Source organism: Lepidochelys kempii, chromosome 7 (genome assembly GCF_965140285.1).
Source record: "Lepidochelys kempii isolate rLepKem1 chromosome 7, rLepKem1.hap1, whole genome shotgun sequence".
Lineage (NCBI taxonomy): Eukaryota > Metazoa > Chordata > Testudines > Cheloniidae > Lepidochelys > Lepidochelys kempii.
In genome coordinates this window covers 106,423,488-106,437,837 of record NC_136386.1, presented here as the reverse complement: position 1 = coordinate 106,437,837, position 14,350 = coordinate 106,423,488, and the positions used below count along the sequence as shown (strand labels likewise).

The 14,350-nt window shown below is 39.3% G+C and overlaps 1 protein-coding gene across 1 annotated transcript in view; it reads left to right on the top strand.

The window, feature by feature from the left end:
* The window catches only part of HTRA1 (HtrA serine peptidase 1), a 50,207-nt gene extending 36,542 nt beyond the window's left edge, over positions 1-13,665 (top strand). Inside the window, exons 4-9 of the mRNA XM_073354158.2 lie at positions 5,310-5,504; positions 6,239-6,271; positions 8,510-8,624; positions 8,767-8,824; positions 9,248-9,343; positions 12,988-13,665. Of these exons, the coding sequence (XP_073210259.1) occupies positions 5,310-5,504; positions 6,239-6,271; positions 8,510-8,624; positions 8,767-8,824; positions 9,248-9,343; positions 12,988-13,156 (666 nt within the window). The 3' untranslated portion in view covers positions 13,157-13,665. The remainder of the gene's footprint in view (positions 1-5,309; positions 5,505-6,238; positions 6,272-8,509; positions 8,625-8,766; positions 8,825-9,247; positions 9,344-12,987) is intronic.
* Positions 13,666-14,350: the final 685 nt, after the last annotated feature.

Sequence of the window (14,350 nt, the reverse complement as noted above, 5' to 3'; positions counted from 1 at the left end):
AATTGTTTCATGAGGCCCGTGGACACAAGTGCTTAAGCTTGAATTACTAAGTGGTGTTTTCATACTCCAGCCATCATGAGAAAGGATTGTTAACTGGAGCTTGTGGAGGGCACCTTTTATAGTTTTGTTTCAACTACTGAATTATAAGATGCCTTGTATTTTATAAGAATCCTCTTGTAGGCTGGAACAAGATCCTTTATGTGGACCAGGTGTGTTGTACACATCTTATTATTCATTTCTAACGAGGTCTACTAATTTTAGTCGCATTTTTCCCTAGTTCCAGTTGATAATTTTTACCACTTGGATTAAATTCTTGTTTGTTTTCAAGAAGTGAAATACTGTTAGTTGTCACTGTGGCTGTGGAACGTAAAGATGGCATACCATAGGTAGCTTACAAAATTGATGGACTATAATGAGTGCATTTACATGTACTGACACTTAGCAATTGCTATCTCTCTCTTTTTTTTTTTTATAAATTAACATTTGCATAATGCTGTAGGTGTCTGTGACACTATACTGAGAAATGAAAGATAAGGATTAACATTCTGAAAAGTGTTATTGATTTTCAGTGATCTGAAAGTCTTGGGCTCCTAAGCCACTTAGGTGCTTTTGATAACTTTACGTAGGGTTCTTTGCAGTCTAGGGTGCTTGCAATAAGCTCTGCATGGATCATCCCCTACATCCACAGAGCTTCATTAAGGGTAAAAATTAACTATGTACGCTGATGCAACTTCAATAATTTTGACAAATAATAATAATGAATCAAATTTGTAGTTACAGACCATAAGCTCAAAATGCTTTCTCTTAAAGTACACAACAGTCTCATCGAGAAACACCCTGCATAGGGAACACATGCTTTTCAAAACCATGTTTCATAATGTGTGCAGAGGGAAGCAATTTTCTGAGTTTGTTTTTTTGTTCTAAGCCAATGAAAGGTTAGTCTAACTCTTTCCAGAAGGCACGTTGAATCACACAGATGATCCACAGCCAATCCATACAGTGTTAGATTCTGAACTGAAGTTTAACTAATATGGGCCCAGGCTTGAAAACTCAGCACCATTAAAAAATAATTGCACTAGTCAGTGATTGCTTATAATGTATTTTCTTTCTACTGCCAGATTTCACTTTGGCTACAAAAATGTTTATATAGGAATATTTTATAAATCTCTGAAGTATCAACAGAATAATGTAAAAAAAAAAAAAAAAAAGATTAACTGAAGAGAATACTGTCGATTCAGATTTTTTTTTTTGGTCAGTTTCTTTTTTAATCTGTTTTTAAATATCCCCCTGCTCTAAAAGTACTTTACAACATACCACTGAAAGTTTGTGCTCTAATTGGTTAAATCTGAAGTAGGTTGAAATACAAACATAGGGCAAATTTATGCTTCTACAAAAGAGGAACTAGGCAGAGAGGGAGGTGTGACACTACCAGAGCAACAGCATCTTGAACTTGTGCTGTAAAGGTCATAAGCCATTTAGGGGAGTGTGCTCAGTACTGGCACTTCCAGCACTAATAGCCGAAAGAGGAGGTAGGACTATGATCCTATCACCATCGAGACAGTACCCCTCTGGGGCTGCTAGCACAGCTGACGTTACACACACTTTGTACTTCTCAGTGCAGCCAGTCAAATTATGGCCGCCCTGCATGTTGTATTGGTGAGGTTCTCTGTGAATACCAGATTAATCTGTATTCATGGCCCTTATTTGGCCCACAGATAGTGCTTGTTTAATCATACTATATTTTAACTCACTAAAAGTGTTTCTTCTAAACATGAATCAAAAGTAAACTGATCCTCCCTTGCTGTGTTGCCTATTTCGTTGCCTACCCAGATGAATCTCTTTAGTCAGCAGCTGGTTAATTATTTTCTTGCTGTCTTGAAGCTGCAGAAGATGAAGTATCTTATCCTGTTTTATGGGTTTGGCACTCAGTTTTATTAAAACAATATGCTCATCTCAGTAAAACTTTGTTGGTAGAACTGAAATGCAGTTAGATAAAAGGATATAGTGAGTCAAGCTTTAACTGTGAAAGTTGGGACTGCTGTTTTCATTGTAGCATATATGGATCTGATCACTGTAGTAATGGAACCATTTTTATTTTCTTGTTACAAATATTTAATATTTTCCGGAATATACTTTATGAAATAAAACCCTAACTGAAAAATTCCAAGCAAAATATTCTTGAGAGATTTGTATATTTTGTTGTTTTACACTAGGGATTTTTTTCTCAGTCCCAAACTAAGAAATTATGATGAAATGATTGATGAATGAAAACTGTTAAGGGTCTGACTCCAGAAACTAGCTGTAGCCAAATTTCCAAAAGCGACTAGTGATTTTTGGGTGCCTCATGTTTTGGGTGCTCAACGCAAAGATACCTGGAAGGGGACCGTTTTTCAAGAAATGCTGAGCCCTGAAAATCAGGCCCTTTAAGGTGTCTCAAACTGGGCTTCCCAAAATAAAACATCCAGAATCACTGGCCTGATTGGAAAATTTAGGCTGGTGTGTTTCATGGCTGCTGCTTGAGAACAAGGAAGTGAATCTTAAAATGGACTGAGGAAGGAGGAAGTTACGCCTAGCAAGCAGGTTACTCCTCTCTTCAGGTCTGTGTATGTGAGACTTCTACTTTATTTATCTGATTTCCTTTTTCCCTCATCCTACCAATCAATAGTATAACTCCTGCATCATGCTCTTGTAACAAAATCAGTGTAGTTTAAACTAGATTTCAGAAATCTAGGCCCTTGGCCTATGAACATTTACGTATGTGCTCAGCTTTATGTGCTTGAGTTAGGGCTGCTGCCTCGTAGGTACAAAAAAAAGGAACATCTGCCCTCTTAGGTACAAAAAAACAGGATATCTACCTGTTTGCCTGCCCTCCAGACTCCACCTAGGGCTGCCATCTCTGAGGCGCAAAAGTCCACGACATGTGTGACACCCCTGGGTACTGCCTGCCCCCCCACCCTGGGCACTGTCTCCTCATCCCATCCCCAGGAGATGGCTTATCCCTCATGGACTCTTGCTCCTGGAGCTTCCCCGGGCGTTAATCTCACCAAGCTGGATGTGGCACTGGCCAGATCCACCCCATTCCCGCCTGGCTATGACCCCCATAGCCGGTACTGTGCAGTGATGACTAGTACTGCCAGCCCTGAGCTCCCTCTGTCCACTTGCTACTCCCACGCCATCCTGTCCCTGCTGTTCCTAGACACACTGGAGCCAGAGCTCCCTCTGTGCAGGCTCCGCTACCTTGTGGGTCCCCCTGCTACAGCCACTCAGGGCTGCGAGGCAGCAGGGGTGCAGCTAACAAAACCTGGGAAGGTTCATGTCCCAGGAGGACCTGCAGCTACCCTTTTAAAATAATAAAATAAAGTAAATAAAATAAAAGGAGGGTGGGGAGAGAAGATGAACCTGGAAAAACCAGGGTAGGTGACAACCCTACAGTGAGTAATGTATTGACCTCAATGGGACCTGTCAGATGATTAAATTAAGCACACGCATAAGTGTTCAAAGGATCAAGGCCATGTTTACAAAATGTTAAACATCTTCCAAGAACCAAAGAGCTAGTTAAATTATGGAGAGCAACAAAATGGAGATGGAAATAGTTACTCAGCCTAGCCCTTTCTTAATATTGGTTTGATTAAAAGTATTTTTATAATAGGTATAACTCGGGGGGGGGTGATAAAAATCCCACCCACCATGCCACCTTTGTAGACGGATGCTGTTGAATAAAGAATATGGAAGTTGAGTGACCATTTCAAAATGAACCCTGATACAGGGGTCTCTTGAGAACCTAAAGTAATCCGCAAGTTACTGCTGCCTTAGAATTTCAGTAAGTCACCCAAATATGGCTCCTGTGGGAGGGAGAGAAGGGGTGGAAACAAGAAGGGACCCATATATTTCCTTTTATATAAATAAATGTGAGGGTGGCTAAGGGGCCAATCTTCTCCAGTTGCCATATGGGAATCTTCATCCTGACAGGGCCCATCTGTGTTCTCTCCATAAGATAGCCAGCTAATTCAGTCTTTCCCTAGATGTTAGTTAGCCTGGAAGGAACCCAGTCTTATCTCTCAATCCAGTACATCGGAAAAGCACTGCACGTGCCTTCACTGCCTTCATTCTCCACAGCCCAACTGCCGTATGTGTCAGTTGAGTGGATAGAAGCGCTGTCTCCAGGGCAGGTGTATTACCAGCCATGCCAATTTGCTGCTGATAGCGTCCGTGGTAAGCTGCTTGGGCCTGGATTTGGTTCACTGAAAGCAATGAAGAGTGAAATGAATTCTTCAGAAGTGGAATCCTCAGGGAAATGCCTGGATCTCTTGGATGTTAGAATGGGTGTTCTTTGGCTCAGTGCAATCTCGGTTAGGGATAGTAGGTTTTCCGGAATAGGGTTACCAGCCTAGAAGTTAGAAAGCATGTTGTGGGTATCTTAGATTGTAAGATCTTTGGACAGAGACTTTATTTTTGTTAAAAGAAAAGGAGTACTTGTGGCACCTTAGAGACTAACCAATTTATTTGAGCATGAGCTTTCGTGAGCTGATGAAGTGAGCTGTAGCTCACGAAAGCTCATGCTCAAATAAATTGGTTAGTCTCTAAGGTGCCACAAGTACTCCTTTTCTTTTTGCGAATACAGACTAACACGGCTGTTCCTCTGAAACCTGTCTTTATTTTTGTTCTGTGTTTGTACAGCTTCTATCACAAAGAGGTGCTGGTGCATGACTGCGACTTCTAGATGCTGCCATAATACAAATAATAATACTGTAAAACCTTTATTAACAGTGTCCCCTCAGAAGAAGAGATAGGGTTAATTATGTTCCAGATTTCCCAAAATCTCTAGGATGGAGTAGCTGTATCTGATTTAATCTCCTCATCAGAATAGAAATTACTTTTATCCACCTGCACGTCTGGTTATGTACCTTAACTCTACTTTGTATTTTACTTTTCAGTATTATTAAGCAATGCACGTATTTTATTTTACATCTACAGCTGTTTTGCTAATTTATTTCAAGAAGCTGTCAGACAAGTCCAAACCTGGTGTGTTCAGTTATTTGCCTTGGAGAGCACAAATATTAATTTATTTTGTAATTGCTTTTGATTTAATGGCTATACTATGTGGAAAAAAGAAATGTTATCTGAAGAACACACCCCTTAGATTTAAAAGCTCATGGAGATATTATTTACATAGTCACACAAAATCCCTGGTGATAGCTGAGCATGTTTCTTCATTTTTTCTATGAAATCAATTTGTGTGTGTTTCAGCGGTATAGATTTTATTTGCAAAGGAATATCTTATGATGATTCTGACCATAATTTATGCATAGGGTAAATTGCCAGTCCTGCTGCTTGGTCGATCTGCAGACTTGAGGCCTGGAGAATTCGTGGTTGCCATTGGAAGTCCATTTTCACTCCAAAACACAGTGACTACAGGGATTGTTAGTACTACCCAGCGTGGAGGAAAGGAATTAGGGCTTCGAAACTCTGATATGGACTACATTCAGACGGATGCAATTATCAACGTAGGTCACTTCTACACAGCTGAATAGCCCTTGTTCCATTCAATTTAGACTTCTGACTCTAGCTGGAGCTAGAAGTTTGTCAACCGTTTTCCCAAAGAAAAGTGGGTATTGCTGGATTTTATTGTTTAAAAGGATTTTTATCGGTATGAACATGGACAACTGCCATGGCTACAGTATTTTTGAAAAGTCCCTAAAGGGACAATATCAAGTAATTAATCATAAAATATCTGACCTAACTTGGAATTGTTTGAACTTGTAAAGAGTATTCCCTGGATGCTAAATAGCATTTAAAAATTCATCATGCTGTCACCAAGAAATTTTTTTACAAATATCCATGCTTGTATTTATGTGGGACCATGGCAAAGCAATATGCTGACGTCTGTGTTCTTACCCTTGGCCTCAAGAGCTGTTGTCATGGTCCTGGGAGTTGGGTTTGATAGTTAACAATACTACGTAAACTGTTAAAGTCCTCTGTGTTGCTATGTGTATTTTCTTAAGCTTTATTGGCAAAAGAATTAAAAACTCAGTTTTGAAAAAGTTGAACTGTAAGGGGGTATGGTTAGCAGGGAATTATTTTCCGATTCCAGAGGGGTGCTATCTTGCGACTGGTTTATAGAGGGTGGAAAATAATGTTAGAAATATTTCAACATTTCTTTTAAAATACTTAAATTTGTGCTTGTCGTAACTTCATGGAAACAGATATTAAAATATAATCTGTCTAAATTTATTTTCAGTATGGAAACTCTGGAGGACCTTTAGTAAACCTGGTAAGGGTTTCTTTTTAAACAAAATTCTTTAAGTTTGTGTTTAATATTAAACCTGACCATTTTTTGAAAGAAATTTTTAAACTTTCTTGTTATTGTTTTTATATAGAACATAAACATATAATGAAATAAAACATATACATATGTGCACAAGTTGGAAAAAGAATATAAACAACAAAATTCATTGTTCGGAAAGAACTTTGCCAAAGAAAGTGATTCAGTTCTGATAACTGGCTGGCTGTACAAACATGGCAGGGTGCTTACTAATTGCTCATCAGTGTTTATGTTGGCCAGTCACCTGATATACTTTAGGAGTTCAGTATTCCAAGTGTTTGCCATTTTCATAGTTTAAAATGAGTGTAATGACTAGTATGTTTGCTCATGCCATGCAAAAGGTAATATTAAACATACATTTTACGTTTAAGAAATAATTGCACTTGTCAAAGTATGTAAGCTCTTTGCAAATTGAAGTTAAGTTCAGTGGTATCCATATGTATTCTCCTTCATGGTGCGTTCGTCACTGTGACGGCAGAAAATCGCCACTCTGGATCAGGGCAGGAATGGGTCAATGGTCTGTTCTACAGTCAGATGTTGAACTGACCCAGCCCAACAACTGCCAGCAAATTCAAGTACAATTTTGTCTTGTGGGCATTTCCAGATATTTAAGAATAAAGTTGTGGCCTAGTTCTGTCGTCCTTCCAGCATAGCCAGTGTGACAAAGCTCCAAACCTGTATTGGTGCGTCCCACACTTCCAGGCAGATTCAGTGGCTTCAGAAGCTCGCTAAAGCCCTCAGTGTGATCTTCCTTTCCCAGTATAGCAGCAAAGGTCACAGCTTATTGAGCTACTTTCATCTTAGGCCAGTATGGGAGGTGAGAAGGTGGAATACCCACAGTCTCTGTTGCTCCTTAGAGCTCTGTAGGTGCAGTTTGGCCTCCTGTCTGGACCAAGGCCTGCTTCCCCTCTCAAGGGGATCTCTGTAGAGCATGGGAGGAAGGAGGGAACCTGGGCATCCTCTACTCCAGGTTCTAGCCCAGGGACCCTAATGGTAGCAGCTGTTGGCGGTTTTCCCATCACCACTGATGCTCTTTGATTCCCTGGGCCACTTCCCCGTGGTCCCCTTTTCCTAGCTTCACCTTTACCTCAGGATTCAGCAGTGCTTCCTCTCCTCCATCTCCTTTCACCTGGGGCCTCCCCCAAGGGGGCTGGAAAGGAGAGCTTTTAAGGAGTATGAGTGAGACCTTGATTGGTTCCAACTGTCTCCATTAGCCTAACGGCCTTAACTGACCCTTTACCAGTTAATTCAGGTCAGGTGCTGGCATTAGCCTAACTACCTTAACTGGTTAATTGGCGTCAGGTGTCTTGATTAGCCTGGAGTAGCGTTTGTTTGGCTATCCAGGGAACAGCGACCTGCTCATTCTGAAGCTGATATACCTGCCTTCTAAGTGTTTCAGATATTGTTTGTATTTGTATTTTTTTAATTTTATTGCTTCATGAGTTTCTTGTAAGTCATCTATAATTGACAGATGATTGTAGACCTTGCCTGAGTATTTTTTCTAATAAAACAAAAAAACTACTCTTATATTCTTCTAGTCTGAGTCTGTCACACCAGACAATGTATGCTTGGAGGTCCTCACTATGGAGAAACTACTTAGTCTGCATCAGAAAGGAGAATTTTGCCTTGAAAAAGATGCAACAAGACTGATAGAATATTAAAGTTACTTTTGGCCTACCACACTGTACAAGTTCAGCAATGATTGTCTGATATTTTAGTATTTCAATTTAAGGGCCCAGAATCCAATAAAGTTACTCATGGTGAATTTAGGGTGCCACTGAAATAAGCAAATTGAAAATATGGGACCAATTGTGCAATAGGCGCTGTTTATTGCAAGTAGAAGCATTCCCAGATTCTGATCTTGGCTATACGGGTGTAAATCTGGAGTAGTTATATTGGATTTTAATGTAGTTACTCTAAATTTACAGCAGTGAAATTTATATCAGACTTTATATCCCAGACTTTTCTAATTATGGCAAAATCTTTGTTTAAACTTAAAAATATAAAGTTAAAAAACCTTGAAAAAAGGAGTTTAAGCCAAGTTTAGTGGCTAATAAATTAGCTTAAAAACACTTTGCATACACCTTATTAACTTTCTTTGTGACTTCCTGCAGAAAAATCTTCCCTTGCATTGTTTCTTCGTCATGGTGTTTCATCTTTACTAACATACTTTTTTTATTTCTCCAGGATGGTGAAGTGATTGGAATTAACACTTTAAAAGTTACAGCTGGAATCTCGTTTGCAATTCCATCTGATAAAATTAAAAAGTTCTTAACTGAATCACATGACCGGCAAGCTAAAGGTATTGTACTGCACTATTTAAAAAATGGGCATGTCACACAGTAGGGAACCAACATCAAAATATTTGGTTATCTCTGTGTTTAAGTCCACCAGGACTTCTGGTAAGAGCAATAAGTCAAGATTTTCTTTTCTCTTTCTAACAGGAAAAGCAATAACTAAAAAGAAATACATTGGCATTCGAATGCTCTCACTCACTCCTAGGTGAGTAAAGATAAATTCTTTCCTCCGCCTGTAATTTTATTTAGGTGTGGCCATTTCCACAAATTTTGCTTCTGTCACCTTGAAATGGGTTATTGTAATATGCTTCTCAAGGAGCACCTGAAGACCTAAAAATAATGGCCTGATTTTTTTCATTATTTTTGTTTTCATCTATTTATTGCCAGTGGAAGATACTTATCAGTATTAAGAAATCCGTATGCTGTAAAATAAGTGTAAAGTGTTAAAATCTTGTCAAGTCTTTAGGAATCTGAACTGAATTGTACCATATGTGACCTCAGTATGTATAACATACCATAGCAAATCAAGGTTAAGTGACTGAGGTTTTTCAATCCTTGCAGTTTAACTTCCTTATAAGTGAAATGACCTTCTGTCTAAATAATTTTAAATTGGTGTCAATTCTTTCAGCAAAGCTAAAGAGCTGAAGGAACACCATAAAGACTTTCCTGATGTTGTTTCTGGGGCCTACATTATTGAAGTAATTCCAGATACACCAGCTGAAGCGTAAGTGAAAGGACTTTTTTTCGTTTATTTTTTTTTCTAACAGCAACCATCAGCGTAACTAATTGGAAATGAGATGCTTTCACCCTTACGACAAGTTTGACTATTCTAAAATCAACCAAACTATTGCCATCTGACAACTGTTTGGCTGCTTACATGAAAGGAGTTGGTGGGTTGAGTCAAGTCCCTTGTGGGCAGCCCTCTGTATCACAAAAAAGATGATCACAGTGGAGCCCTTGTCACAGATCTCAGCAGAGAGGTTAAGCATGGAGTGGACATGCTGGCTAAATCATCCTTTCACTTCTAGAGATGATCTCTCCTGGTCACGATTGGGGTACACATTGGTAGGGCAGGTTGGGGAAATTTGTGTTTCTGCTTCCTGTGCGATTATGTGTTTCATGGTCAGAGGATGTGTCCATCGAGCACCTTACATGGGCAATTAATTCCCATGATTCACTTGGTTAATTTAAAATACATACATACATAAAGTACTTAATTCAGGTGAGTGAGGAGAGAGTTTATCCAAAACATGAAATTAGAGATCTTCTAGGAAAAGAGCAAAGGTTACTGTGCAGCACACTTAGGGTAAGAGGCATGTATGTGTAAAACACATTGGAAAATTACCATTTCATGGCACACACTTTTAATAATCTTTGTTCGAAGAGGGGAAGAGGGCTGGCTGGCATCTCTGTGGAGCGGAGTGAAAGCAGTTGCAGGTACTTTTTGTTCTGTAGCTAACATTTTTGAAAGGTAACGCTCATTCAAAGCACTGATAGGTGCCTGCAACCTGAGCCTCCCCTTAAATGATTGCAGGAATAATCTAGTTCCTTGTACTGTAGTGTGGGGTTTGTATTTGTCTTCTTGACCTGAGTGGATAACACTTGGTTGTATTTGGGATGAGAAAGTGAGCCTGCATCTTGAGACCATGCAAAAAAAGATGTTCTGTAGTGTGGGAGTGACACAGTTAGCAAAGAGACAGAAGGGACAGAAGAGAGGTAGAAGACAAGTAATGTAATTTAGCACTTAGGAAGTGAGGCCACTCAGAATCTGAATGCTTCAGGAGTTCAGAGTCACATTGATATTAACATGTTGATCATTGTTACCCACCCACACCCTCCCACAGACAACTTTATTGATGAAATTTGTACAAACTTTGATTAGGGCTGGGTTTTTCACCAACATTTTGTATTGTGTATGATATCATCTCAAAACAGCTCTTGCTGCCACAAAATTCTATCAGACTTTTTAACTGAGAGCAGGGTCCTGTTGCACCTACCCACAAGGACCAAGATATTCCAGTCTGATTCGTGATTTTTTGGTTGCCCAACTTGAGACACCGTAAAGGAGTCTGTTTTCAGAAAGTGCTGAGCCACCTGGCCTCTGAAAATAAAGCCCATTTAAGGTGTCCTGAGTAGGGCACCAGAAATCTTAGCCAAGGCATGTAGTTGAGAGAAGCACTTGGGCAAGACATTTCTCTGTAACTGGAAGAGGCATATGATTACTGTGTGGTTGTGTAAAGAGTATGCTCAGAGGTTGAATCATGTCTGATCTGGTTACTTGTGTTAGTATTTCCATGACTTGGTGCCAGAGTTTTGTGCATGACTGGGCAAGCCAATCTGGTATGTACAATATTTCCCTTTCCACTCCTGTTCTTCAGTCCCAGCTGCAGTCTTAGCCAGCTCTTGTGTATAAAATATGAAAGAGACTCGGCACAGAATGTGGAGGATCTGAAGTAGAAAGAGCCTCAGTCTGACTTATCTAGTCCCCACCTATCTGTATCTAGCTGTTGTCTCTTTACATTGTAAGCTCTTGGGGCAAGGATCACTTTTTTTGTTGTGTTTTTACAGTACCTGGGATGCAGAGGTCCTGGTCCATAATTGGTACTCCAAAGTGTTATTTGCAATAAAAATAATAACAATGGGTGGAATAAAACTGCATCCTACAGAGTCCATGTGTAATAGATCTACATTATTTTCCACTTTACTTTTGAGTCATAATGGAGCTGCATTTGAAATGTAATTGAGCCAACTAAGCTATTATCATAAATATAAAGGGAAGGGTAAACACCTTTAAATCCCTCCTAGCCAGAGGAAAAACCCTTTCACCTGTAAAGGGTTAAGAAGCTAGGATAACCTCGCTGGCACCTGACCAAAATGACCAATGAGGAGACAAGATACTTTCAAAGCTGGAGGGGGGGAGAAACAAAGGTTCTCTCTGTCTGTGTGTTGCTTTTGCTGGGACCAGAGCAGGAATGCAGGTCAGAACTCCCGTAAAGGGCTAATAAGCAATCTAGTTAGATATGTGTTAGATTCTGTTTTGTTTAAATGGCTGATAAAATAAACTGTGCTGAATGGAATGTATATTCCTGTTTTTGTGTCTTTTTGTAACTTAAGGTTTTGCCTAGAGGGATTCTCTGTGTTTTGAATCTGATTACCCTGTAAGGTATTTACCATCCTGATTTTACAGAGGTGATTCTTTTACTTCAATTAAAATTCTTCTTTTAAGAACCTGATTGTTTTTTCATTGTTCTTAAGATCCAAGGGTTTGGGTCTGTGTTCTCCTATACAAATTGGTGAGGATTTTTATCAAGCCTTCCCCAGGAAAAAAGGGGGTGTAGGGTTTGGGAGGATTTTGGAGGGAAAGATGTTTCCAAACAGACTCTTTCCCTGTTATATATTTGTTAGACGCTTGGTGGTGGCAGCAATAAAGTCCAGGGGCAAAAGGTAAAATATTTTGTACCTTGGAGAAGTTTTAACCTAAGTTGGTAAGAATAAGCTTAGGGGGTCTTTTATGCAAGTCCTCACATCCATACCCTAGAGTTCAGAGTGGGGAAGGAACCTTGACATGGTGGCAGAGCGGTGGGATTAACTGGAAATCATTTTGAGATCAATTTGAGATTTTTTGAACCAGAAGCATAGATTTTAAAAGGACATTTTTTTTTCCCTTTGGGTGTCTGGAAAGCAGATTTTAAGCTGAAAGCAGTTAGAGGGTTTTTTTGTCTCTGCTTGGGAGCCAGGGCAGAGACAAAAGGGAATTGTCTTTTGTGAACTGGAGTTTTCTCTACCTAAAGGCAGGGTAGTTCACAAGTCTTCACAGACTGAGAGAACCTTTCTTTCTCCCCCCCTCCAGCTTTGAAAGTATCTTGTCTCCTCATTGGTCATTTTGGTCAGATGCCAGCGAGGTTAAAAGGGTTTTTCCTCTGGCTAGGAGGGATTTAAAGGTGTTTACCCTTCTCTTTATATTTATGACAGCTATGTATAGAGCACAGTGTGGGATGCTAAATATACAGTTCTCTTAAATGGTACAGGTCCCCTACTGGAGTGGGCTGAAATGTGGGTTGAAATGTATGCCATGTGTGCCTGCCACTGTACACAGTGTTGCTCCGATGGAATTGCTCTTACATTGTATAATTGAGTGAAAGGTTTTAAGGTTTCCGTGCTGAAATAAAACTCCCTCGTCTTAACTATCTGATACATGTCACCACATAACTCATAAAACCTGTTGTTGCTTCTATGCCTCTCAGATTAGAATCCAGTCCTTTGAATGTCAGTATTGGTGAATTGTGAGCATTCAGTTCTCTTCTTCAGTCGCATTATGAGGAGGATAAAATGGCAGTTGCGATAACGTATCCCTTTTTTGTATTTTAGTGGTGGTCTGAAAGAAAACGATGTGATTATAAGCATCAATGGACAGGGAATAATCTCAGCCAGTGATGTCAGTGACATTATTAAAAAGGACAATACTCTGAACATGGTTGTACGCAGGGGCAATGAAGATATTATGATAACAGTGGTTCCTGAAGAAATTGACCCTTAATCAGAAACATGAGCTGGATTTCATGTTTTCTTTTAGCAACAGTGGACTGCTTACATTATGTCTGTGCTGGTACAGGAAACATTAGACTTTTGACCAACATTCTGCTTGTTCAAAAGAATAGTATTGGCCAACAACACCAATGTAATGTCACAGATATTCCAGATGATAATATTTTCCTTCTGTATTTTATGTATGCAATATATTCTTTACTGGCTAACACAACTGTTACTGCTTAAACAGTCAACATTTTTTTTTCTCTGTGTCACTCTTTCAGCTAAGACTTCAACAAAACAAAACTCATGCACACAATGTGTGTTGTGGTATTCAGGTATAAATAGGATAGCTGTTCCTTTAACTGGAAAATGCCATTGTAATAGAATTGTGGGATAAAAACACAGTTGGAAAAATGTTGGCTTGTAAACAAAAACACAAAATAACCTTTTCAGAATCCATGCCAAATTTTTACTACTTCAGTCTTTTCCTAGTGTTATTAAAATAATTCTACAGTATTTTTTTTTCTGGTGTCATTCATTTTGCCTCATGGAAGTTGTTGGATGTTTTACTTTTGAAATGTACCAAATACCTACCTTAAACTATTTCTCAATGTACTTATCTCCTCTGTCATTGAGCCAAATCCCTTTTACTTTTCAATGTACTATCACCAAAGTCTAAGGTAAACATTTGAAGGAAACAAAGCCTAGCGTTTGCACTCTGGTTTCTTAGCTTAGTCTTTAGCTATAGTATCTCAGCTATCCTAGGAGGGCAGGCTTCCATGTATAATTATATTTTTTACCACATTTTCTCCTCTTTTTAAATTAAATTATACTGCAAACAGTGTCTGAAACACTTCTCCTTCAGCAGAGGTTCCTAATCTGTGAGTCATGGACCAGTGATGGTCCAGGTATAGCTATGTGGTCTCATTTTGCTATCTCTTCTTGTTCCAGATGCTGAATTTGAATAAAAGACTGCTATAATGCATGGAATATTTTCGTAATACTGCTTTTTCAAGTATGCAATTTCTGCTGCTTGTGGTTGTGAATAAGAGGTGGTTTATGGGACACTGTTAAGATGTGGTGTATTCTGTATAGGTTATTATATCTGTCACCTTTTTGCTCTCTTCTCTCCCCAGTGTGTGCAGTGGACTGTTTTGGAATTTTTTTAATACATACACATGTTACTGTATGTATGTTAGAG